General features: G+C 54.1%; 3 protein-coding genes across 5 annotated transcripts in view; 1 reads left to right on the forward strand and 2 right to left on the reverse strand.

Annotated features, from left to right (window-relative positions):
• Positions 1-4,688, reverse strand: part of KLHL10 (kelch like family member 10) — a gene marked incomplete at its 5' end in the record, with an annotated part of 8,233 nt that extends 3,545 nt beyond the window's left edge. Inside the window, one exon of one of the 2 annotated variants that reach the window (XM_080678918.1) lies at positions 4,615-4,688. Coding sequence is in view for 1 of the 2 variants with exons in the window: in XM_080678919.1 (XP_080535045.1) it covers positions 3,244-3,437 (194 nt within the window). Of the gene's footprint in view, positions 1-3,243; positions 3,438-4,614 lie in introns of those variants that run through there. The other variant, XM_080678919.1, reaches the window with a different exon arrangement.
• NT5C3B (5'-nucleotidase, cytosolic IIIB) overlaps positions 1-13,825 on the forward strand; it is a 22,584-nt gene extending 8,759 nt beyond the window's left edge. Inside the window, exons 3-13 of one of the 2 annotated variants that reach the window (XM_080678920.1) lie at positions 3,219-3,394; positions 3,878-3,945; positions 4,261-4,389; positions 4,994-5,092; positions 5,666-5,735; positions 5,822-5,868; positions 9,001-9,086; positions 10,108-10,197; positions 11,185-11,347; positions 12,202-12,402; positions 13,333-13,825. In XM_080678920.1, coding sequence (XP_080535046.1) covers positions 3,904-3,945; positions 4,261-4,389; positions 4,994-5,092; positions 5,666-5,735; positions 5,822-5,868; positions 9,001-9,086; positions 10,108-10,197; positions 11,185-11,347; positions 12,202-12,402; positions 13,333-13,467 — 1,062 coding nt within the window. In that variant the 5' untranslated portion in view covers positions 3,219-3,394; positions 3,878-3,903 and the 3' untranslated portion in view covers positions 13,468-13,825. Of the gene's footprint in view, positions 1-3,218; positions 3,395-3,877; positions 3,946-4,260; positions 4,390-4,722; positions 4,788-4,993; positions 5,093-5,665; positions 5,736-5,821; positions 5,869-9,000; positions 9,087-10,107; positions 10,198-11,184; positions 11,348-12,201; positions 12,403-13,332 lie in introns of those variants that run through there. The other variant, XM_080678921.1, reaches the window with a different exon arrangement.
• Positions 13,826-15,694: 1,869 nt separating this feature from the next.
• On the reverse strand, positions 15,695-23,081 carry FKBP10 (FKBP prolyl isomerase 10). The gene is made up of 10 exons (XM_080678682.1): positions 22,723-23,081; positions 20,107-20,252; positions 19,614-19,803; positions 19,358-19,503; positions 18,795-18,984; positions 18,527-18,672; positions 17,857-18,049; positions 17,406-17,548; positions 17,053-17,216; positions 15,695-16,738 (listed from the first exon to the last, which is right to left on the reverse strand). The coding sequence occupies exons 1-10, from the start codon at positions 23,064-23,066 to the stop codon at positions 16,553-16,555; spliced, it is 1,848 nt and encodes a 615-aa protein (XP_080534808.1). The 5' UTR covers positions 23,067-23,081; the 3' UTR covers positions 15,695-16,552.
• Positions 23,082-23,325: the final 244 nt, after the last annotated feature.

The raw sequence follows: 23,325 nt of genomic DNA on the forward strand, positions 1-23,325 counted from the left end.
TCCAAAGAGTGCATTGAAAATAAATCGGCGTGAGGAAGGAGAGGGGAAGGGCAGACTGCTTTATACGGTGGGTGAGAGAACCTTCCCAAGAACTTTGATTTTGGTCAATCTTATCCTCATGGTAACTATATCCTTTTCCCATTTGTGAGTGGAAAAATTGGGATCTAGAGCTAGGTGTAAGACCCAGGTCTTGCCGAAACCGGTTTGGCTCAGTGGTAGAGCGTTAGCCTGCGGACTGAAAGGTCCCAGGTTCGATTCTGGTCAAGGGCATGTACCTTGGTTGCGAGCATGTCCCCAGTAGGGGGTGTGCAGGAGGCAGCTGATCGATGTTTCTCTCTCATCAATGTTTCTAACTCTCTATCCCTCTCCCTTCCTCTCTGTAAAAAATCAATAAAATATAAAAAAAACAAAACAAAATAAATACACAATTAAAAAAAAAAAAAAAAGACCCAGGTCTCTTCTGTCTCAACCACATTGCCCACCAAATTCAAGTAATCTTCAACACATATCCATAATCAAATCAATTCTATTGCTACCTCCTTGGTCCAAGCCACCACTGTCTCTTGCCTAGATTGGGAGTAACCTCCTAACTGATTTGCTCTTGACACCTCCAGAATTTAGTCTTATCTAAACCACTAGTGTTCCTCTTAAAACCTTCCATTGGCCCTGACTGGTTTGGCTCAGCAGATAGAGCGTCGGCCTGTGGACTGAAGGGTCCCAGGTTCGATTCAATCAAGGGCATGTACCTTGGTTGCGGGCACATCCCCAGTAGGGAGTGTGCAGGAGGCAGCTGAATCCATGTTTCTCATCAATGTTTCTAGCTCTCTATCCCTCTCCCTTCCTCTCTATAAAAAAATCATATATATATATATATATATATATATATATATATATATGTATGTATATCCTATCTAATAAAAGAGTAATATGCAAATTGACCATCACTCCAAGACACAAGATGGCCGCCCCCATGTGGACACAAGATGGCCTGCAGGGGAGGGCAGTTGGGGGAGACCAGGCCAGCAAGGGAGGGCAGTTGGGGGAGGGGCCAGGCCTGCAGGGGAGATCAGTTGGGGGGACCAGGCCTGCAGTGGGGGACAGTTGGGGGGATCCAGGCCTGCAGGGGAGGGCAGTTGGGGTGGACCCAGGCCTGCAGGGAAGGGCAGTTGGCGGGGACCAGGCCTACAGGGGACAACAGTTGGGGGGGACCCAGGCCTGCAGGGGAGGGCAGTTGGGGGGGCCATGCCTACAGGGGAGGGAAGTTAGGGGTGACCAGGCCAGCAGGGGAGGGCAGTTGGGGGCAACCAGGCCTGCAGTGGAGGACAATTAGGGGTGACCAGACTGGTAGGGGAGGGCAGTTAGGGGTGACCAGGCCAGCAGGGGAGGGCAGTTAGGGGCAATCGGGCCAGCCGGGGAGCAGTTAGGCGTCGATCAGGCTGGCAGGGGAGTGGTTAGGGGGTGATCAGGCTGGCAGGCAGAAGCGATTAGGGGCAATCAGGCAGAGGCAGGTGAGCAGTTGGGAGCCAGCAGTCCTGGATTGTGAGAGGGATGTCCAACTGCCTGTTTAGGCCCGATCCCACTAAACGGGCGGTTGGACATCCCTCAAGGGGTCCCAGATTGGAGAGGGTGCAGGCTGGGCTGAGGGACACCACCCCCGTGCACGAATTTCATGCACTGGGCCTTTAGTGTGTGTGTGTGTGTATTATTTTTATATATATATATAAAACACCTTCCATTGACTTTCCTTCTTAGAGTAAAATACAAAGCCCTTCCGGGTGGCTGAAGTGGCATTATTATCTACAAAAGTCCCGTGAGATCTGGGCCAACCACACCTCTCTGACGGTATTGCCTCCCACCTTCCCCCTCACTCTGTTTCAACCCTGTTGGCCTTGCATTCCTTGAACACATCAGAGATGCTTCCATCTTTGGGCTTTACCTGCTCTTTCTTCTGCCTAGAATTCTGCCCAGATCTCTCTATTTCTCACTCCTTCATTTCCTTGCAGTCTTTGCTCAAATTTAACTTTGTCAGCAAAGTCATAATCCTATTTAAAATTGCCGTCCACCGCTACCTATCTTTTTTTTTCTTATCACTTACAATCTGATATGTATTTTATTTATTTAATGCCTCTTCTCCCTACCAGAAGGTAAGCTTCATGAGAACAGGAATGTTTACCTCTTTATTCATTGTTTTATTTCCAGTACCCACTATAGTGCTGGTCACAAAATAGGCACTTAATAAATAATTATTGAATAAAGAAGTGACTAGTATTCCACTCTGTAGCTAGGTACTGAATAAGACAGGATTCCCTTCCATAATATATTTTGCTTCCTTTTTCTAGGTCTCAGGGACTATGGGCTTAGAGATAAAATTATTCTCTAGAGCAGGGGTCTGTAAATACAGCCTCTGGGCCAAATTCCACCCACGTCTTCTTTTTGTACTGCCCACTAAGTAAGAATGTTTTTTTACATTTTTAAATGGGGTAAAAATGAAATTATAATAAATTCAAATTTCAGTGTCCTTTCATTTAGTATTATCTATGGCGGCTTTCCCACTATAAAGGCAGAGTGGAGTAGTTGCATGCAACAGAGACTATATGGCCTGCAAAGCTTAAAGTATGTGCTATCTGGTCTTTTTATAGACCCTGCTATAGATCAAGATGGGAATTTTTAGCAACAGGTGGGACACATTTATCATATCTTGATTGGAATTGATTACTCAAACATTTTCAGCTCATGAACAAAATAGCCCTTCCATTTCCTGGGTTACAATGGTTTGGACACAAATTCCCCCCCCCCCGCCTTTTCTCCTAATAAATATTTATGTGGTTCTTCTCCTGCATCCCCCTCCCCATCCCCTCAATCCTTGATAATTTATCACCCTGTTCAAGCTTGTCTCTATGGGGATAGGGGGATCGGGGTGGCTGAAGTGGCATTACTAGTATTATCTAGGTTTAAGTAGGAAACCCAGTATGGATGCTCAACTTTCCCAAAGGTTGGTTTGAGTGAGAATCAAAGGGAAAAAGCAGCTGGCCCACCAAGAGTTGGTTGACATCCAATTGAAAATCAGAGAGAAGGGGATCTGGCCTAGCTGTGCCCCTTCAGATGACGAAGGAGCAGGCTGCCAGAGCCCCGTGCTTTGACAGTGTCCCCAAGCTTAAGAAGGTGGGGTGGGAAACATGAAATGAACCACGTCTAAGATGCACCCAATTCCCCCTCAGGCTTAGTCCGGCAACCCTGTTATACCTAAAGTAGGAACTGCAGCTACAGAGGATGTTCTTGTGGGCATTGAACTCAAAGCCATTGACCTTGATGACCACGTCGCAGAGCTTGCCCTCTAGCCTAAGCTCGTTGAAGATCTCACAGGTCATCGCACTCATCTTCCTCTCCATGTGAGGTTGGTGGAAACGTGTGGAGGCCGCCTTGTTCTCCATCTCCATGGCACCCTGGGACCAGCCGAGGGAGGCTGTTCTCCGAGGGTGTCGGGGAGGGTTGTGGGGGGCCCCTTTAGCCAGCTGTCGCTCCTTTTCCCTACTACATCTTTCATGTAGGGTCCATCAGGCAGCCCAAGTTCCAGAATCCTGGGCCTGAGTGAGATCACTCTCAGGATTGTGCTCTCAGGTTCTGGAATTCTCTCCCATTGAAAACCAGAGAGAAGAAGGTCTGGCCCTAGCTGTGCCTCTTCAGATGACGAAGGAGCCAGGCAACCGGAGCCCAGCGCTTTGACAGTGTCCCCAAACTTAAGATGGTGGGGTGGGAAACATGAAATGAACCAAGATGTCTCAAATGCGCCCGGATCCCCTGTAGGCTTAGTCGGGCAACCCTATTATGTCTAAAGTCCCTGACCTCCTTCCTTCTCCCCTCCCCACCGCGCTACCAGCTGAAGATCACCCCACACCTGCGTCCATGTCCTTGTACCCAGAGCAGGACCGTGACCACCAACACCATGTAAGAGTTTTGTTTGTTTTTTTTAAAATATATTTTACTGATTTTTTACAGAGAGGAAGTGAGAGGGATAGAGAGTTAGAAACATCGATGAGAGAGAAACATTGATCAGCCGCCTCCTGCACACCCCCCACTGGGGATGTGCCCGCAACCAAGGTACATGCCCTTGAGTGGAATCGAACCCGGGACCCTTCAGTCCGCAGGCCGACGCTCTACCCCCTGAGCCACACCGGTTTCGGTTATGTAAGGGTTTTTATTAGTTCTGGTTCCTGTTGCCCACTTCGTATCCCTGTGGCAGCCATCTACCTTCCTCCACAGCTCCACACTGGCTCCCCAGACACCACGTTCATGGAAACCAGGCCAGAGGAGGCAGAAGGGAGAAGGAAAGTTGATGAGCCTTTCATCCTGGCCCAGCTGTCCAGGCCCCTCCTGCCCTCTGGACACGAGGTAGACACTGTCTTCAGATGAGGCGCGGGCCCAGACACTCCTTCTGGATGTTTAACAACCCGCTGCAGGGCTCCTTCCCACCCCCTCCCATCCTGCGGCCTTTTCGTCATGCAAACTGTAAGCCTGAAGCGACCATGCTCGCTAGGGTTTTTGCTCTAGAGAGAGTGGCACCCAGTAACCCCAATTCCTTGGGACCGTCACCTTCCTCAACACAGAACCACCTACCAGGGTCTTCCCCAGTGTGGGGCGCAGCGCCCCCAGGCCCGCCGGCCTCCCAGGCCCCGCCCGGTGCGTTCCCCGGGGTCCCGGGGCGGGGACGAGCCTGCGCAGTGCGGCAGCGGGGCGGGCACCGGCGCAGGACCGGTGCGGCTGCGGCTGCGAGCACCATGGCGGAGGAGGTGAGGCGGGAGGAACCGTCCCGCGAGGCGCGGGCCCCGACCCCCCGGGCGCGCCGAGGCCTCCAGCGGGGCGCCTGGGTCCACCCCGGCCAGTAGGCGCCCCCAGCCCGGCCGGAGCCCCCGCTCCACCACCCGCGACCCGGCCCCAGCTCCCCTCGGGCCCAGCGCGGTGCCGGGGTCAGCCGTTCTCTCGGGTCTCGGGACAGGTGAGCCCCCTGATGAAGGCCACGGTCCTGATGCGGCAGCCCGGGCGGGTGCAGGAGATCGTGGGCGCCCTCCGCAGGGGCGGGCGAGACCGCTTACAGGTACCGCCGGGCGAGGTCGGGCTGGAGCGGGGGGTTGGGGGGCTGTGGGGCGTCCTGCCCGTGTGCCCGTGGTTGCGGCACCTGCAAGCCTTTAGCCCCTAGAAATGATCCGGGGCCTGGGGGCAAGCAGGTTGGTTCGCCTGTTTGGGGAAGAGCCCACCTGCCCTAAAATTCTCTGTAAGGACATGCTGCTTCCTCTGATTAGACAGAAAGCACCCACACCAGGCCCTGGGGCCTCATTCTCCACACTAGCCCAGCTCAGCGGGCTCCCAGGAAATTGCAAATGTGGAGATGGGTCATAAAGGAAGGGCCTGGGGCACTGAGATGGGTGCTATTGAAAGAGCCAAAGGGATCGTGATTCTTCAGCACCCCACCCCCCCCACCCCCAGGGTGGGCCTCCTCAGGGTTAGAGCTGTACTGACTGGGATTAAGTCCTTCGCTCCCTCCATAGCCCTCCCTGACTCCCCCAGTCTGGACGCTGAGCCCTCGGACTTTCATAATCATCCTCCAGGCCTGACGCAGGGCCACACCAGAAGGAGCCGATCTAGGCATCATCTCTCTTTTGCATTTTAGGTCATTTCTGATTTTGACAGGACCTTGAGCAGGTTTGCCTATAATGGAAAGGCATGCCCTTCTTCCTACAGTAAGTCCCGTACTAGCTTGCTTTGTTGGGCCTGACACGATGATGGCTTCTAAGGGGGGAGTGAAGGGAGTTTTGTGTTTTTGCAGATATTCTGGATAACAGCAAGATCATCAGTGAGGAGTGCCGGGAAAAGGTGAGTGGCTCCCCTTCTTCGCTCAGAATTGCTATCCTATATTATTTCCTATGGCTCTTGCTTAGGACCAAAGAGTTCAGAATACAGACCTTAGAAGATGAAGTAAAAATTTTTTGTTGTTCTTTCGCTCAGGGGGACCTGGTTTTAGTACACTGGGATAGCTTTTCCTTGTTGGCCAAGACGTATTGTTCCTGGCAGGGGGACCTGACCCTGGGCAGGTCTGCCTAGGGCCAACCGTGAGTGTGTGGGTTCTTGACTTAGTGCAGGAAGAATTTCACACCACGAGTCCAGGTGGATTTTGAGGACGTTTCTTAAAGCTGGGGACAGTGAAACAAGGGGGGGCTGGGGAAATGAGCCTGGGCTGGGCTGCTTGGCTCACAAGTCAGAGAAAAGGGGGCCTTGTGGAGGGTCAGGGGGTTTGCCCAGGACGAACTGCTGCTGCCCATCGCTGCCCTGGTTGCAAGAAGGGAGAGGGAGGGCTCCTGGCACTGGGTCCTTTTATCTCTCTCTTGTAGGCGGGAATCTTAGGGAGGGTTTCTGCAGAATATTCACCACTTTTCTTGGTGTGCTCCTTCAGGGTCGTGGTCTCCACTGACTGGCCAGTGTCAGGCAGGCGTCTGTTAATCATTACAGCTGGTCCTGGTGTCCCCCACCTGCTTTTGATGCTTTTCTGGGTCTGGAGCTGAAATGTAACTGAGGCCTAGACATTATCTCTAGGGAGGTGACCTTCTGTATCGGCTGTAAATTGCTCTTCAGTTTGTTCAGCTGTTCCAGTTACAGGCCTGTCTCAGCATGATAATTGATAGTTGGAGTATGGACGTTATGCTCACTGTTAGCTGTAGAGTTTACAAGAGACGTCAATGTTTGTTATTTAACCCCACAACTCCAAGAGCGGACTAGGACCATTATTGTCTCCACCTCACAGATGAGAAAGCGGGTTTGGAGACGTAGAGCAACTTACCCAAGGACACATGGCAGCACACAGAGCTTGGCTTTCCCGTAGATCAGATTCTGCCCCAAACTCTTTCCCCTACATTTTGCTCTTTCCTTGATGATGATTTTCTTGGTAAGGCAACCGGTGTTGAGAAAGACATCTGAATTAATGTCAGTATGCAGCCACTCCCATTTCCGTAAGATATTATAAAGCGATCCCTCTGTAGCTTTGGAGTCCATTTTATTTCGTCCCATGTTCTTCCTCTCAGGGTCCTCTTTGCCAGAGCAGAGCCGTGCTAACCGCACGTTTCTCTGTAGGTTGCTGAGCCCTTTCTGCTGAATGAGCTACATCATTCAGTTCCCCTGCTGTGTGAGATTCACTAAACCGCATGCGAAGTAGTCTGCTGGTCTGTGGTATTGATTAGCTCGTCCAACACTCTGTCAGGATTTCTCAGAATTAAGATGGGCAGTGGAGCCCAGCCGGTGTGACTCCGTTGGTTGAGCACCATCCCATGTACCAAGAGGTCACTGGTTTGATTCCGGTCAGGGCACACGCCCAGGCTGTTGGGCTCGCTCCCAGGAGGGGTCGTGCAGGAGGCAGCTGATCAATGTTTCTCTCTCATTGATGTTTCCCTCTCTCTTTAGCTAAAAAAACAAACAAAAAAAACAATCAAAACATTTTTTAAAAGTTTATTAACAATTATTGGTCGTTTACTTGAAATTCATGGGGAAAAAAAAAACAAAAACAAAAGCTGGGCAGTGGATTATATGTTAGATTGTTCTTATATTTCTAAAACCTGTCTCTTGGGGTGCCACTTTTAGCTTACGGTAGGTTTTGGCTCCATCACTGATCGCTCTTAGCAAGTCACTTTTTTTCTTAATCTTCACCTTAGGACATACTTAGAGAGAGGAAGGGGTGAGAGAGATACAGTACATTAATGTGAGAGAGAAATATTTATTGGGCCCTAACCAGTTTGGCTCAGTGGATGGAGCGTTGGCCTGTGGACTGAAGGGTCCCAGGTTCTATTCTAGCCCAGGGCACATGCCTGGGTTGCGGGCTCGGTCCCCAGTAGGGGGCGTGCAGGAGGCAGCCAATCGGTGTTTCTCTCTCATCATTGATGTTTCTATCTCTCTCTCCCTCTCCCTTCCTCTCTGAAATCAATAAAGAAATACATTTAAAAAAAAAGAAAAAAAGAAATATTTATTGGTTGCCTTACACACATGCCCTGACAGAGAAACAGATTCTGCAGAGAATCTGACCAGGGGTTGGTACGTGCCCTGATTGGTAATCAAACCAGCAACCTTTCGGTGCACAGGATTACACCCAACCAGCTGAGCCACTCGGGCTGGGCTAGCAAGTCACTTGTTTTGGTTCCTTGAATACCTGATTTATCAACTTCCAGGAAGCTGTGTCCACTAGGTTTGATTGCCCTCTCTCAGATAAAGAAGCTAGAGAAAGCTAAATTTTTTGGTGTTGATGGGCTCCTGGAAAAAATTAATAAAGCAAAGTTTATATATGAAATCTTTTTTCTTTCTTTCTTTCTTTTTTTTTTTTTTTTGGTTAATCCTCACCCAAGGATATTATTTTCCCATTGATTTTCAGAGAGAATGGAAGGGAGGAGGAGAGACAGAGAGAGAGAAGTATTGATGTGAGAAAGACACATTGATTGGTTGCCTCCAGTACGTGCCCTGACCAGGGTCAGGGATCCAGCCTGCAACTGAGGCACCTGCTCTTGACCAGAATCGAACCCATGACCCTTCAATCTATGGGCCGACACTCCAACACTGAGCAAAACCAGCTAGGGCAGTGGTCCGCGGACCTCTGGTGGTCCGCGAGGTCCAAAGGGTTGGCGACGGCTGTGCTAGGGCATTTATTTAGTTATTATTTTTTAAATATATTTTTATTGATTTCAGAGAGAAAGGGAGAGGGAGAGAGATAGAAACATCAATGATGAGAGAGAATCATGGATCAGCTGCCTCCTACATGCCCCCTACTGGGGATTGAGCCCACAACCTGGGCATGTGCCTCGTCCAGGAATCAAACTGACCTCCTGGTTCATAGATCACAGATCAACCACTGAGCCACGCCCACCGGGCTGATTTTTTTTTTTTTTTTTTTTTTTCTTGTGCTGAACAGTAGGACTTTGCTGGGGAAAACCCAAGGGACTAATGGCTTTTCTCTTCCTTTGGATGTCCCAGCTGAAAGCGCTCCTTCACCAGTATTACCCAATTGAGATTGACCCACACCGGACCGCCAAAGAGAAGTCACCTCATATGGTGGAATGGTGAGTGATGGTGAAAGCCCCTGGCCCTTGAGGCGGTCTGGTCCAGGAGGGGGCCTGGTTTTCCTGAGCTTTGATGAGATGACAGACTTCCTTAACTTACTGGATGCTTAACTGAATGCCACAGGCCCAACTAGTAGAACAAATTGTCCAGACACACCTGGAGCTACCTGTGACTGCTGCTAGCGTGGCGGCCCGCCAAGCATCCTCGAATGAGTTAGAAGCCCCTGGGTGTGGGAGAGTACGTGCTTTGGGGAGATAACCTTCCTATAGAAACCAGTACCACTGGACAGAGCCCCAGTTCTCCAAGTGGGCTCACGGAAGAAGGGGTTCAGAAGAGCTTTGACTTCAGCAGTTAACTCACCTATCTCTTGTGTCTAAGTTGTGTTGCTTTCTCACCTGCTTTTGTTTTTTGTTTTATTAATCCTCACCCAAGGATATGCTTATTGATTCTAGAGCGAGGGGAGGGGGAGAGAGTGAGAGAGAACATGGATTGGTTATCTTTATTTTTTAAATGTTTTTATTGATTTTTAGATAGGGAAGAAGGGAGAGGGAGAGAGAGATAGAAACATCAATGAGAGAGACACATCTATCGGCTGCCTCCTACACACCTCCTACTGGGGATGGTGCCTACAATCCAGGCATGTGCCCTGACTGGGAATCGAACCCAGAACCTCTTGGTCCATGGGACGATGCTCCATCTACTGAGCCACGCCAGCCAGGCTCCATTCGTTATTTTCTGTACATACCCTGACCGGGGATCGAACCTGCAACCTAGGTACGTGCCCTGACCGGGAAACGAAAGTGCAGCCTTTAGGTGTATAGGATGAAGCTCCAACCAACGGAGCCACGCGGGCCGGGCTCACCCTCCTTTTTAAGGACAGCCAGGTTCTCCAGGAACTAGTTCTGTGGAAACGGATGAGGCCACCTCCGTTGTCAATACTTCCAGAGGGGACTTGGCCCTGAGAAGGGAAAAGTCATTTTACCGATCTGAATTGGGGTTTTGTGGGGTGTTTGTGTGTAGGTGGACCAAAGCACACGATCTCCTGTGTCAGCAGAAGATTCAGAAGTCTCAGATAGCCCAGGTGGTCAGAGAGTCCAATGCCATGCTTAGGTAAGCTGCGTGCGCTGGGAAACATTTGAAACTGGTTTGCTCACAAAAAGAGGGTGGAGAGGAGTTAGTTGCCGGGAGAGTTAGAGGAGACCTGGCGCCATGAGGGGGGGAAGGTTTTGCTTTCCCTCTCTGGCTGTGGCTAAAGAATGTTCTACCCTTGGGTACTTCCTAGGAAGCGGTCTGCTGGTAGTGTATGTATTGTTCTACACCATTTTTAAAATTTTATTTTTACTTATTTACAAATATTATTTTTATTATTTCATAGAGGAAGGGAGAGGGAGAGAGAGATAGAAACATCAATGATGACAGAGAATCATTGATCGGCTGCCTCCTGCATGCCCCACACTGGGAACTGAGTCCACAACCTGGGCATGTGCCCTGACCGGAATCTAACCGGCAACCTTTCCAAGCGTGGGACGATGCCCAATCAGCTGAGCCACAGCCACCAGGGCCATGCCATTTTCTGTAAGGGACTTGAGCAGCCTTGGATGTTGGTATCCGTGGGGGTCTTAGAACCAATCCCCCCTCAGATACTGAGGGACAACTGTATTCAAGTTTTTGGAACATCTCAAGTTGTACATGGATTTTCTATTGCACGGGGAGTCAGCACCTCTTACCCCTGTGTTATTCAGGGTTCAATTGTAATACAGAAACAAACAACAACAACAAAAATATGAGCCTGTTCATACGAAGTTCAGGGACAGGCCAAGGTAATCAGCGGTGACATGAAGTCAAAATAGGGAAGGATGGCATTGGCTGGGAGGGACACGAGGGAACGTGGGTCTGGTTGGTAATCACATGGGTGCAGACATAGGTCAGTATTAATGGAGCTGAACACGTAAGATAAGTGCACTTTAACCACTTACTTTATGTGTTTTATACCTCAATTAAAAATTTTTTTTTAATCTAAAAATATATAACCCAAATAGAAAATACGGAGCAGTAATAGAGGCAGTACCATTTCAGAATCCATTCATCTCTTTCCAGGGAGGGATACAAGGCGTTCTTCAACACCCTCTACCAAAATAACATCCCCCTCTTCATCTTCTCCGCGGGCATTGGTGATATCCTGGAAGAAATTATCCGACAGATGAAAGTGTTTCACCCCAACATCCACATTGTGTCTAACTACATGGATTTTGACGAAGATGTGAGCCAAGTCAAATCTCTTTTGGGCTGGGGATGGACATGGGGTGGGAACCACCAGCCAGGGTACTTCACCCTAAACATTAACCCTAACCCGGGGAGGAGAGGGAGCGGAAGGCGTGCTGGCTTCTGTGTCCTCGGGCAGGACTTACCTATTTATTTATGCCCCTGAAGACAGTTACTTTTGAAGGACCTGCTCGTTGGTGTTTGGCCAACAGCTCTCTGCCATGGGGTCAACCAGGCCCCATGTCACTGTCATGGGTCATGCGCCATCCTGGGTTCTCAAGGGCTTGGACTTCAGCTTGTTTTTCTAGGGCCGGAGGTGGGCTGCTCCGATTCACCCATGTTCTAACTTTTTCCCCTTAAAACCAGTGGCCGGAATTTCCATGCCTTTGAACTGTGGTCAGGACGTGGCCCGCAGGGGAAGGCTTAGTACACGCGTAGCCTGCACAGTGCTTGTGTCACAGGCTTCATGCTTCCACCAGAGCAGGTGACCAACAATATTTGATGGCTCCTGATCGCGAAAAGTTTAGACCAGGGATTATAAACGTTATAATCCGTGGCCTGATGGGCTACACGACCCCTCTGGCAGCTACCCCGCTCCGCTGTGCAGAAAAGCAGCCACAGGAAGATGTGAGCCAACGGCATGGCCGTGTGCCAGCAAAACTCAATTTACAACAATGGGCCAAGCTTGACCCACAGGCCCTACATTGCCGACTCCTAGTTTAGACTACAACGAGATTTTGGTGTTGCCGATGGCTTGTAGCATTTCCTTGTCTCTGTGACAGAGGCAGTGGTGACCTGGTGCTGGACGGGTCCCTGTAGCCCTTCGGTGGGTCTCTTTTCTTGGTCATTTAGGGTTTCCTACAGGGATTCAAGGGCCAGCTCATTCACACATACAACAAGAACAGCTCCGTGTGCAACAACTCCAGCTACTTCCAGCAGCTTCAGGGCAAAACCAACGTCCTCCTGCTGGGGGACACCATGGGGGACCTCACCATGGCCGATGGGGTTCAGGGTGTGGAGAACATTCTCAAGATCGGCTTCCTAAATGACAAGGTAGGTAGGGGGCCAGGCTTCCTCCTCCGGGGCTTGCTCCCCCTGCAGTTTCTGTTAACGAGCTTATCGAGCACCTCCGGTGTGCTGCACACGGCATTCAGTGTCGGAGGCACAGCGGTGAGACACAAGGCGTGTTCTTCAGGAGAACATTCCAAATCTCGTGGAAAACGAGACTGCCCGCGGTGAACGAGTTCAGAGGCAGGGTAATGCCAGGCACTTCATTGGAGCCCCCACTGAGTGCTCACCACGTGCAGCGACATTAACCCGTTCAGTCCTTACAACCGCCGTTGAGGTAGGGACTGTTACACCGTTTTACAGGCGAGGAGGTTAAGTAACTTGCCCAGGTGACGTAGTTGAGGAAGTGGCGGGCTGATTGCCAGTCCTCCTAAATCAGACCTGTCAGGCGTAATTGAGATGGGAGACGTCCGGGTTTTAGGATGTGGGTTCCCAGTTTAGAGAAGGAAAGCGCTAGAACAGAGGCCGACGGGTGAGAACAGGGTGGTCATCGAGGGCCACAGCGTGCTATCGGATGGAGGGCTCCCCGCATGCTGGAGCCTGTGGAAATCCAGTCCGCGTAGATTAGAGGTAACATCTGGCTTTTAAGTTTTAATCCTCGTTACTGACCTTTTGACCCCAGAGTTTATTGTGGTAGCCTGTGCCCGTTGCCATCTGCGTCTCCTAAAGGCAGGCCCTGTGACCTTGAACTCCTCTAGGGCAGGGGTCGGCAAACTGCGGCTCGCGAGCCACATGTGGCTCTCGAGCCTCGGTTTGCCGCTCTGTTGACTAATGAGTTTGCCGACCACTGCTCTAGGGGATCTGTGGCTTGAATGCACGCCTCCCCCCGACTCCAGGTGCTTGAGAGGTGGAGGCGGAGGCAGTGGGCAGAGGGCGGGGCATTTCAGGGACTCCCCGTCTCCCCTCCCCGGGCAGGTGGAGGAGCAGCGGGAGCGCTACATGGCCTCCTATGACATTGTGCTGGAGAAGGACGAGACGCTGGACGTGGTCAACGGGCTGCTGCAGCACATCCTGCACCAGGCGGACTGGGTGGAGATGCAGGGCTCCTGAGTGCGCAGGCGCAGGGCCTGTCTGCGGGCCGAGATGTGGAGGAGAGCCTCCGTGGGGGCTGCTCTGCTGTGAGCCTGGTGTGTACAGAGGGCAGCTCAGGACATCCCCGAGCTGCTGGGTCCTCGCCCTTCCCTCCCCCTTTCCCTGGCACATTCTTGTGAGTTCTCCAAGGCCTGAGGGAGGCCCTGGCAGGTGGAAGGCAGCAAAAGCCACTCCAGATGAATCGGACCTGCAGGCTGTTTGCATTCTGGGGGTCATTTGGTCCAGGATTCTGTTTTTCGAAAATGTTTAACATGGGACGCTGTTCTTCAAACAAATCGAATGTGTAAAGTAGATCGAAATAAAAGGAGAAACCAGAGCTGTTCTGACTTCGGGGTTGCGGGGGGGGGGGTGGGCGGGGTAGAGCATGTACCCTTTGGTCCTGGAGGTGCAGGAACCTTCAAGAAGCCGCTAGGGTTCCACAGAACATGATTTGGAAACCACTGAATTAGCCCAGAAGACGCTCTGAGCGCAGCCTGAATGTGTCTGTGGGGGACAGGGTGGCAGGCAGGCAGGGTGTGTTTCTGACCTGGAGTGGTTTGACTATTCTGATGCAGCTGTTAAACGAAATTCGGTTGTGATCAGTTGGGTCTGGCCAACCCTGTGTACAGAGCCCCTTTAGAAGTCCCCAAAGGGATCCATTTGGGTGTCGATTTTCCCTGATTCCTGTCCTTCTTCCTCTTGTGGGTCCAGGGCCACTAAAATGGGTGACGTAAGTGGGGGTGGGGCTGGGACCCGGGACCTGGAGGGAGAAGTTGCTCTGTGGCAAAGTAAACTAGAAGTTGTTTACTCCTCTGTTGTCTTGTATTGTTGGGTGTTCTTCAAAGTCTTTTCCCTTCGCCCCTCCCTGTTGACTTGGTGAAGAACTAGCTGAGCCCGGCCAGCATGGCTCAGTGATTGAGCATCAACCTCTGAACCAGGAGGTCGAGGTTCAGTTCTGGTCAGAGCACATGCCTGGCTTGCAGCTCGATCCCCAGTAGGGGGCGTGTGGGAGGCAGCCAGTCAGATTCTCTCTCCTCATTGATGTTTCTTTTTCTCCCTCTTCCTTCCTCTCTGAAATCAATAAAAACATTTTTTTAAAAAAGAACTAATTGAATTCTCTCTAGGGTACCTTTTGAAGAAAATGTAGACCAACCACAGTACCTGGTGTTTTCTTAGTCTGTCCTCAGAGAAATTCGGTCCCTCACCCTTCCCACTGATGCCTGGCTGTTGGAAACATGTTTATCTGAAGGGGAAAGCCTTGGGACTGTGGGTTGAATCCTGCTGTGGTACCTCTTCTGTGTGTCATTAAACCTTAGTGACCCAGCAGTAGGTCTGGTTTGCAGGTGGCCAAGAAAGGACCAGTAACGGCCACACCCCATAGCAAGGAGCTAGAGCTAGGGTAGGGTGTTTCTGGCCAAAGGTGGGCCTGCATCACGTCCCCTGCACATGGGCCCTGGTAGGTTTTGGGGGAGGAGAGGTTTTCACCTAAGGCTGAGGGTAGCCAGTGTCAGACTCTGAGGTGCCTCCCGGATGCTTTGGGACAGGGAGTGGCCATGCGGAGGTCATGTCTCAGGGGATCCCGGGCAAGAAATCTGCTTGAGGGGCAGATCAGTGACCAGTTCCATCATTTTCTCTCCCAAGCACCGCCTCCAACCCGGTCCTGGGATGCTTTGGGTCATCTCTATTGCAGGGCAGGTGAGGGCTGGTGGCCGCCGCCAGCTCCTCCCCCAAGATCCCGGAGATTTGAACTCAGTCACTTTCCTGTGATGAGGGGGGACGGGGCAGGTGGTCATGGCCTGCAGCCAGGAGCAGGGAGAGGAGGGAATATCATAGTTTTGGAAATGATCTATGTGAGAGCGGAATCCGGCCTATGTGATTTGATCTCTGAGCTTTGTGTGTTGTGTTTGAGGTCATAGACCTCGTCTTTTCCATTCACTTGGGACAGTTAAGAGACAGGGATCATGTGTCCGCACCTCCCCTGCAGGCCCCTCTCTGTGGTCACCACTCCCTGCCCTCCCTCTGGCAGACTGGAGCTCCCTTTCCAGGATTAGGTCCAAAGGATTGGATCTCAAGGACAGGAAGCTCTGGAAGGGGGAGACCGAGACCCGGGGACAGCCTTGAGCTCACAGGCACGGAGGCGGCCTGCTTAGTTCCCCTCTCTTCTCGATCCTTGGGTCTAAGCCTCCCCCAGTGAAAGACCACTTCCTGAGGCCTCTGGTTTGGTCTTTTATTTGTCACAAAGGAGAAGGAGATCCGACACCAGTTTAGCTTTGAGTGCAGAGCTCTGCCTCTCCCCTCACCCCTCACCCCTCGGTCCCCAGTGAGCCCTTCCAAGTTTATCTCCGCTCTGAATCATTTCGTAGTTCTAAGACCCATCTGAGTGGGTGTCCTCAGCCTGCCCTTTTATTTCCTTCCTCCTCCTCAGCCCCTCAGCCTTCTTTAGGGATGAAAGGTGACACATAGCCCAGCCCTGACCTGCAGCTCCCTGAGGGTACCCCAGCAGCACTGGGAGGGGGTGGGGGGCACAGGTGCTGGGGACCTGGGTGTGGTAGGACTGCTCTCCTGAGCCTCCCCTTCCTTTGGGGTCAGCTGTGGCTGTGGGAGGAAGATGGGGTTCTGCCAGCCCCGGTCCATGCCCCTGAGGAGCTGCCATGACAGGGGAAGGGGGGCAGGCCTGGGGATGGTGAGGAAAAGGACAAACGGGAGTGTGGGGAAATAGAAATGATTAGCTTGGCCATGCTCAGTGGTGACATGGAGGGGTGGGTGGGGGGCCAACAATGGCCCCATCCAGCCCCAGCCTCCACCAGCCCCCAGACTGGCTTTGTAATGCCAAAGGAACTGGTGTGGGGCTGGAGGAGAAACACCGAGGAGAGATCTGTGCTGTGGATTTTGCTCGGGCTGGTGGGAAGACCAGACTGTCTCCTCCGACCACTTCCGAGATGCTCTCAGACCTCTTCCCAGCAGGGGGGGTGGTGACTGTTGGAAGTCAACCCTTCTGCCCACTGTCCCCAGAAGTGGGCGTTGGTGTGGGGCCCGGGCCCAGGCCCAGGCCCAGGCTCTGCGCTCAGAGCTCCTCGTGAACTCGCTCCTGGTCCTCGTCGGACTTGAGTTTGAGCTCGTCGATGGTGATCTTGCCGTCCTGGTTGCGGTCCTGGTTCTGGAACATGTCCCCTATGGTTTTCTCCGCGTCCTGCCCCGGCATGAGGCGTCCTTTGCCCTCACTGACCTGAGCCCTGATGAAGGTGGAGAACTGTGGAAAGGAGAGCCAGGGGAGGGGGAGCGTGAGCCTCGTGCCTGAGCAGCTTTGGGGGGCCTTGGCAAGGGCCCCGGGGAGGCCAGCCAGTGAGGACTGAGGAGAGGAGCTGGTGCCGGGGTCCTGAGCGGGGCCAGGGCCGCCCGTGTGCAGGAGAGACGGCAGGGACAGGAACCCACAGCACAGGGACCCAGCAGAGGGGCGGGAACATGGCTCAGGCAGGAGGGTGGACAGGTACCATGTTCTTGCTAGAGGCCGCCATGCCAGGGGAGAGTGGGAGTGGTTACTGTGAGGGTTGCATCCTCACCCACCTCCTCTGGGGGGACCTCGCCGTCTTTGTTGAGGTCCAGGTCTTCAAACAGGTTGGCAGGAGGGTCCTGGTGCCACACAAACAGGTAGCCTTCGGGCAGCCCCTCCTCCCGGGATATCAGCTCCACCTCGAACAGCAGCACGGCACTGCCAGGGACCCCCCGGGCTGGCGGGAGGGAGAATGGAAGGAGTCCCGGTCAGGCCAGGGCCTGGGCCTGGCTTTGCAGCCTGCCCAGTGTGTTGCCAGCTCGCAGGCCTGTTACCCCTCTTGGAGGCTGGAGAGTGGGACATGGGGTGTTTACAGAACCAGCCGAAAGGGGCAAACGGGTGGGTCAGACCTGACTCTGCTCCTCACCTCCACTCTCCCCGTGTGCCAGGTGCGGGGGCACCACGAGCTGCCGCCTCTCTCCCACACACATGCCCTGCAGGCCTGTGTCCAGTCCTTCGATCACCTTGTTGGCCCCCAGAGTTGCCTCCTGGGGGGCCCCGTAGTCATGCCTGGGGGAAGAGCAGATTCCCAGGTCAGTGCCCTTCCTCGTCCCACAGTTCACAGCTCACTGGTGCCCACCCCACGCAGCTGAGTGCAGGGCCCCAGGCTCAGAGGGGACACCCTTCTCATCTTGCCATTGCCCCGAAAACGTGGCCTTGAGGGCTCAGCTCCCCTACTGCTAGCTTCACCCTCCCTTCCCTTTCTGCCCCTTACGCTCCCCATAGATGGGAGCTTATGGAGAAGGGGGTGCTATATGGAGGTCTCCCCTCCCCTAGTCCCACCCACCTGCCCGGCCCTGGCCCTGCCCCAGACCCACGAGGAGAAGAGCTTGGTGCCGTCCAGCAGAGAGCAGTTGTAGTGGTAGCGAACGAAGTCCCCAGACTTGGTGGTCTCGTTGCAGGCCTCGGAGGGCCGGGACAGGGTCTTGATTTCCACGGGATCCTCGGGGTTATGGAAGTCGATGACGTGGACGTCGAATATCAGCACAGCTGAGCCAGGGATCTTGTCTCCTGGGACCAGAATGGGGAGTGGGTCAGCTTGGCATCTAGGAGGGGGCCCTCAGGGTCTCCGTGAAACTGCCCTGGGGTTTCACGCGAGAATGGGGTGGAGTGTTTGTCCACATAATCAGTTCTCCTGGGGGGCAGGGGAGGGAGGGGCCTGCCAGTTAGAAAGCCCTTTATACCGTGCAACCCCCGAGTCACTCACCTGGCTGGTCAAGGTGATGAATTTCATCCAGCAAAGCTGGGCCTCAACTCCAGGGCTCTGCTTCCTAGGGCTATGCTGTTTCTGTTTTTCCATAACCACCCCCACCCCAAACTCAGGAGCACTTCCCCCGGAGGGGAGAGAAGTGGGGGGACCGCCCCGGAGGAAAGGATGGAGTCCGTGTGGCAGGAACTGTGTGGGTGGCTGGTTTTGTGATGAGAGGGGCAGAGCAGGGGAAGGTCACTGAGGGGTTCAGGAGAGGAGCTGAGGGACAACAGGCCTACCAGTCCCGTTCTCTCCGTAGGCGAGGTGCGGGGGGATGGTGATCCTCCGGCGCTCGCCCATGCAGGTGCCCTGCAGCCCCTGGTCCATCCCCGGGATGATGTAGCCCTGCCCCACATAGGTGTTGTACGTGTGGTTGCGGGAGTAGCTGCAGGACAAGGTGGGGAGGCCAGCAAGGGAGTCAGAGGGGCCCCTGCCCTTGCTGACAGCTCAGAGCCACCCCAGCTTCTTGCCTCTGCCCAGCCCCTCCCTCCTCGGGCCGCCCCTCACCTGGAATCGAAGAGGGTGCCGTCCATCAGCGAGCCGTTGTAGTGGTAGCGCATGAAGTCCCCGGCCGCGGCTCTCCGGACACAGCCGGGCGGGAGCTCCAGCGTCTCCAGCTGCACCGTGTCCTTCGGGTTGTGGACGTCGATAAGTAGGACGTGGAAGACCAGGGAGGCCTGCGGGGGGATCACAGTCCCTGGGGACGGGATAGGCTTCAACCATACAGGTGGGGAGCAAGCCCGGCTCCTCCTTGACCCAGGAAGGCCTCTGGGAGAACCCTGCAACGCGGCGCTAACCCTGCCCTCCAGGGCCCTTCCCTGGCCCTCAGCAGCCCTGTTCCTTGCTCCCTCTGTGAGGCCTGAGCTGGGTGAGCCCCCAGGGCCACCCACCAGCCCACACTGGACCTTTGTGTGAATCAGAATACAGCCCCCCTTCTTAATGAGAGGGTCACCAAGGGCTAGATTTCATTCCCACTCGCCTCCTCGGCTGGGTGCCCCGTGCAGTACACACCCTGAACAAGTGTGTGGCAGCCACTTCCGGAGAATCCCCGAGTCCTCGCCTGCCCTTACCATAGCCCTTCTCGCCATAGGCCAGGAATGGAGGGATGATGATCTTCCTTCTCTCTCCAGGACACATGCTCAGCAGCCCCTGGTCCATGCCCTTGATCAGCCAGCCAGAGCCGATGTAGGTGTCATAAGTGCCGCCCCTGCTGTAGCTGCGGAGAGTGAGGTAGGGTGATGGCGCTAGAGGAGGGAGAAAATAGACCCTGGACTCCCCCCACCGGAGCCAGGGTCCCCAGCACCCGGGGCTCCCGCCAGCCCTTACCTGCTGTCGAAGGCGGTGCCGTCTAGCAGCGTGCCGTTGTAGTGGTAGCGGACAAAGTCGCTGTCCTGGACCATGCGGGGGCAGTGGGGCGGGCGCAGCAAGGTGCTCACCTGCACAGTGTCCTCCTTGTTCCACACATCCAGCAGGACCACGTCGAAGTAGAGGGTGGCATCCGGGGGAATGAGCCCCGCTGTGAGGGCCAGGCAGCAGGCGCTCATGTTTGATGCGGCCCCAGGGTGGGGGTTGCAGTGGGGGGCTGAGCATCCTGCTTGGCCTCCCCCTCCACGCCTCTAGTTTCCCTTCTTCCTAGTCAAGCTACGATCCTTACCAGCCGTTATTTCCCTTCCTCCCAGACCTGCCCTATTCACACTGTGTAGGCAGTTGACCTTGGACAGGTCCCTCTCCCTCGCTAAGCTTCAGTTTTTGGTCCCGGGGTCCTTGATTCTACCTCCAGGTCTCCTCCATCCCCACGCCTGTGCCCAGCCCTTCTCACCCACACCGATGCTGCCATAGCCCAGGTGGGGAGGCACGATGAGGCGTCTCCGCTCGTTGACGCACATGCCCATGAGGCCTCGGTCCATGCCGGTGATGAGACGCCCCACACCCACCACGATGGCCACCAGAGTGCTGCGGTCATAGCTGGGGGACGGGGCAGAGGAGATACAGCGGATTCAGGTGTGCACAGGTGAGGGTGCGCACAGCCAGATGCTCCCCTCTGCCCACGGTCACATACGTGCCGAGGCGCATACACACACGCACAATGCCCCTCTATACACAGGTGTAGATCAACATGCTCCTCACCTCCCTCCGGGGTCGGCCACGGCCCCCAATGTAAGAGGCTGGGCAGTTACAAAAAGCAAGTCCCCCCCCCCCCGCCCCCCGAGCCCAGGGGCTCTTATACCCCTGGGAGAGGGTTGGGCGCAAGCCGTCTGCTGCTCTCTGTTGGCAGCAAAGGAGTGCTCAGCGCTTCATGGAGGCGAAGAGGAACGTTTATTGGGCAGTTAGCATGTGCTGGTGACATGCTTGGCAGTGATCTTATTTAATTCTTTCCCCGTGAGGTAGGCATTATTGCTTTCATTTTTCTTCTGAGACTGTCACTTGCTCAAGGTCACGGCTAATATGTGGTATGCGCCACGCCAAAGCCCCCGTTTGTGCCTCTGCACCAGGGACTCGCTAAGGAGGAAAGGAAGGGGAAGCAGAGCTGGTGGGGGGTAGGGATTGGTTTTCAGTTCTGAAAGAGCCTACTCTAAAACCGCCATGGCTTTTATTTATTTTAGTTACCGTTTTTTATTTTATGTTTTCAGAAGTTAAGGGCGGCTGGGGGATTGACCAAAGGGGGTCACGGGTTGTGAAAGTTTTCCAGAATCAGCCTGGTTCCCAGAGTCCCCACCAGGGAAGTCATCCCCCAAAGCGCCCCCACCCCCGCCCCTCCACCCCGCTCCTGGCGGTCAGGGGCTGTACTCCCGGCTTCTGCCTACCCCTCCCTTTGCCTACTGAGCTGGTTTTATGACTGGCCTGCTTCCCTCCAGGATTGTTGTGAGGGCCCAAGCACCAGTGAAGCACTATCAGGGCATCTGGTCCTCCCAGAGTCGGGGCTAAAGAGTATTGAACCCTTTCGGACTTCCAGGCACTGTGTCAAGTCCACTTTCATTCATCGCCTTGTTTGAGTCCTCTCATCAGTCTTAGGAAGTAGGGACTCGATTTTTTCAGATTGTTTGTAATCTCTATTTTTCAGATAAAGACAGTAAAGCTTTAAGAGGCAACATTTCTTGTCCATGGCCACAGCCTGGCTTTGAAACCTGGAGTTTGTGTTCTTACCCAATATCCTGCCTGCCCCCAAAGCCATGGCCACCGATTTCCCGTGGGATGAGTTGTGCATTTGGGGGAAGGGTCTAAGAAGAACTGACTTCTTGGGGTGTGGTGGGGGGTTGTGTGTGTGTCACTGAGACCTACGGTTTAACCAAGGCTGACAAGGTTTAACCAACCCTGTCCCCACCAACAAAAGTGGATTAGCGGCCTAGCCGGTTTGGCTCAGTGGATAGAGCATAGGCCTGCAGACTAAAGGGCCCCGGGTTCAATTCCGGTCAAGAGCATGCACCTCTGTTCAGGCTGTTGGGGCCACACCCTGGTTGGGAGGCAACCAGTTGGTGTGTGTCTCTCTCTCATGTCATGTTTCTCTCTCTCTGTCTCTCCCCCTCTCTTCTATTCTCTCTAGAAATCAATGGAAAAAAATATTCTTGGGTAAGGGGGGAAACGCGGACTTGCCAGAGCAGACCAAAAGCCTGCCTCTCTTCTTGCCAGAGCAGAAGCCGGCCTCTCAAACTCCAAGGCTGGCAAGATGGGCGGCAGCCCTGGCCTGGTGGCACTAACTAAGATGGAGGGAGGTGGGGGTGCAGGTAGACCTGGAGAGGGAGGTATAAAAATCCTCCCAGGAGCCCAGGACAGCAGGTCTGACACGTGGACAGCCGTGGTCCCTACACGCCCAGATTCATCCAACCTTATTATAATGCAGGCTGCTTCGCCGCTGGCTGCTGCTAACAGCCACCCCCTCCAAAAGAAAGTTCTGCTCCCGCTTCTCTAACCACAAAGGCATTGAAACGCGGGGATGGAAGCCGAAAGGAGTCAGGGTGGGTGGGAATGTAGGGGTCCCAGGCTGCTCACATGCATCAGGGACCATGCTCTTCCCCCCAACACTGTGGACTAGAACAGTGGTCGGCAAACTGCTGCTCTGTTGACTAATGAATTTGCCGACCACTGGACTAAAACAACCCCCTCCTCGTGTCCCTAAATAAAGGGCTGGTAAATAGAGCAGTTCACCTTGATTATCAAGCACTTTGGGGGAGTTTGGGGAGCTTGTGTGAACGAAATCGGGGTCCTTGGAGAGGCAAAGGTTTGAAATTGAGAGAAGATACATCATTGGAGAGATGGATGTCTGGGAGACCACCCCCACCCCCACCCAAGGCGCTGTGTGTGGGGTTAGGGGATCAGGGAATGAGTACCAGAATGCAGACACAGCTTAAAAGGGCACCAGGGGAACCCAGGAACTAAAGGCGCCTGGCCCCGGCTCAGGGAAGAGGAGTGGTGAGTCTGGGGCCACCCAACCCATTACCTGGAGTCAAACTTCTTGCCATCCTCAAAAGTGCCGTTGTAGTGGTAGCGCACAAAATCCCCCATCTGCACTTCCCTGGGACAGGCCCTGGGGATGTGGTACCTCTCGATGACCACGTCTTCCAGGGGGCCCCCGGCCGGGCTGGCGCGGCCCAGCCCCCTCCCCACGGCGTGCACCAGCAGCAACATTTGCAGCAGGGGGGGTCGCAGGAGGGTGTGGCTGCGGGACCCTGCACCACGGAACATGGTGCCTGGAGCTGGGATGGCCGGCAGTGAGAGCGAACAAGAGAGGAGCCGCCACCAACCTCCGCTCCCTGAGTTGGCTCCCCCTCTTCCTGTCTTCATTCCCCACCCCCCGCCCTGGCGGGTCCACGTGGAATGGGGGCTGGGGAGGCTGAGCTGGCAGGCGGGGTTGGGGGTGGAATAGGAGGAGGGGGCCCAGCTGAGAGCGGTGGAGACCGAGAATGCACCACAAAGAGCTCCAGGCTCTCCCCTCTTCCCCCACCCGAGGCTGAGAGGCCTAGCCGGGGAGGGAGGCTCCAGAAAGATGAGAAGTGGGAGCTGACTCCAAACCCAAAAAAGAAAATAAAAAGTTCAGTGTTTT

The sequence above is a fragment of the Plecotus auritus genome, assembly GCF_963455305.1.
Source record: "Plecotus auritus genome assembly, chromosome: 7".
Taxonomy (NCBI): domain Eukaryota; kingdom Metazoa; phylum Chordata; class Mammalia; order Chiroptera; family Vespertilionidae; genus Plecotus; species Plecotus auritus.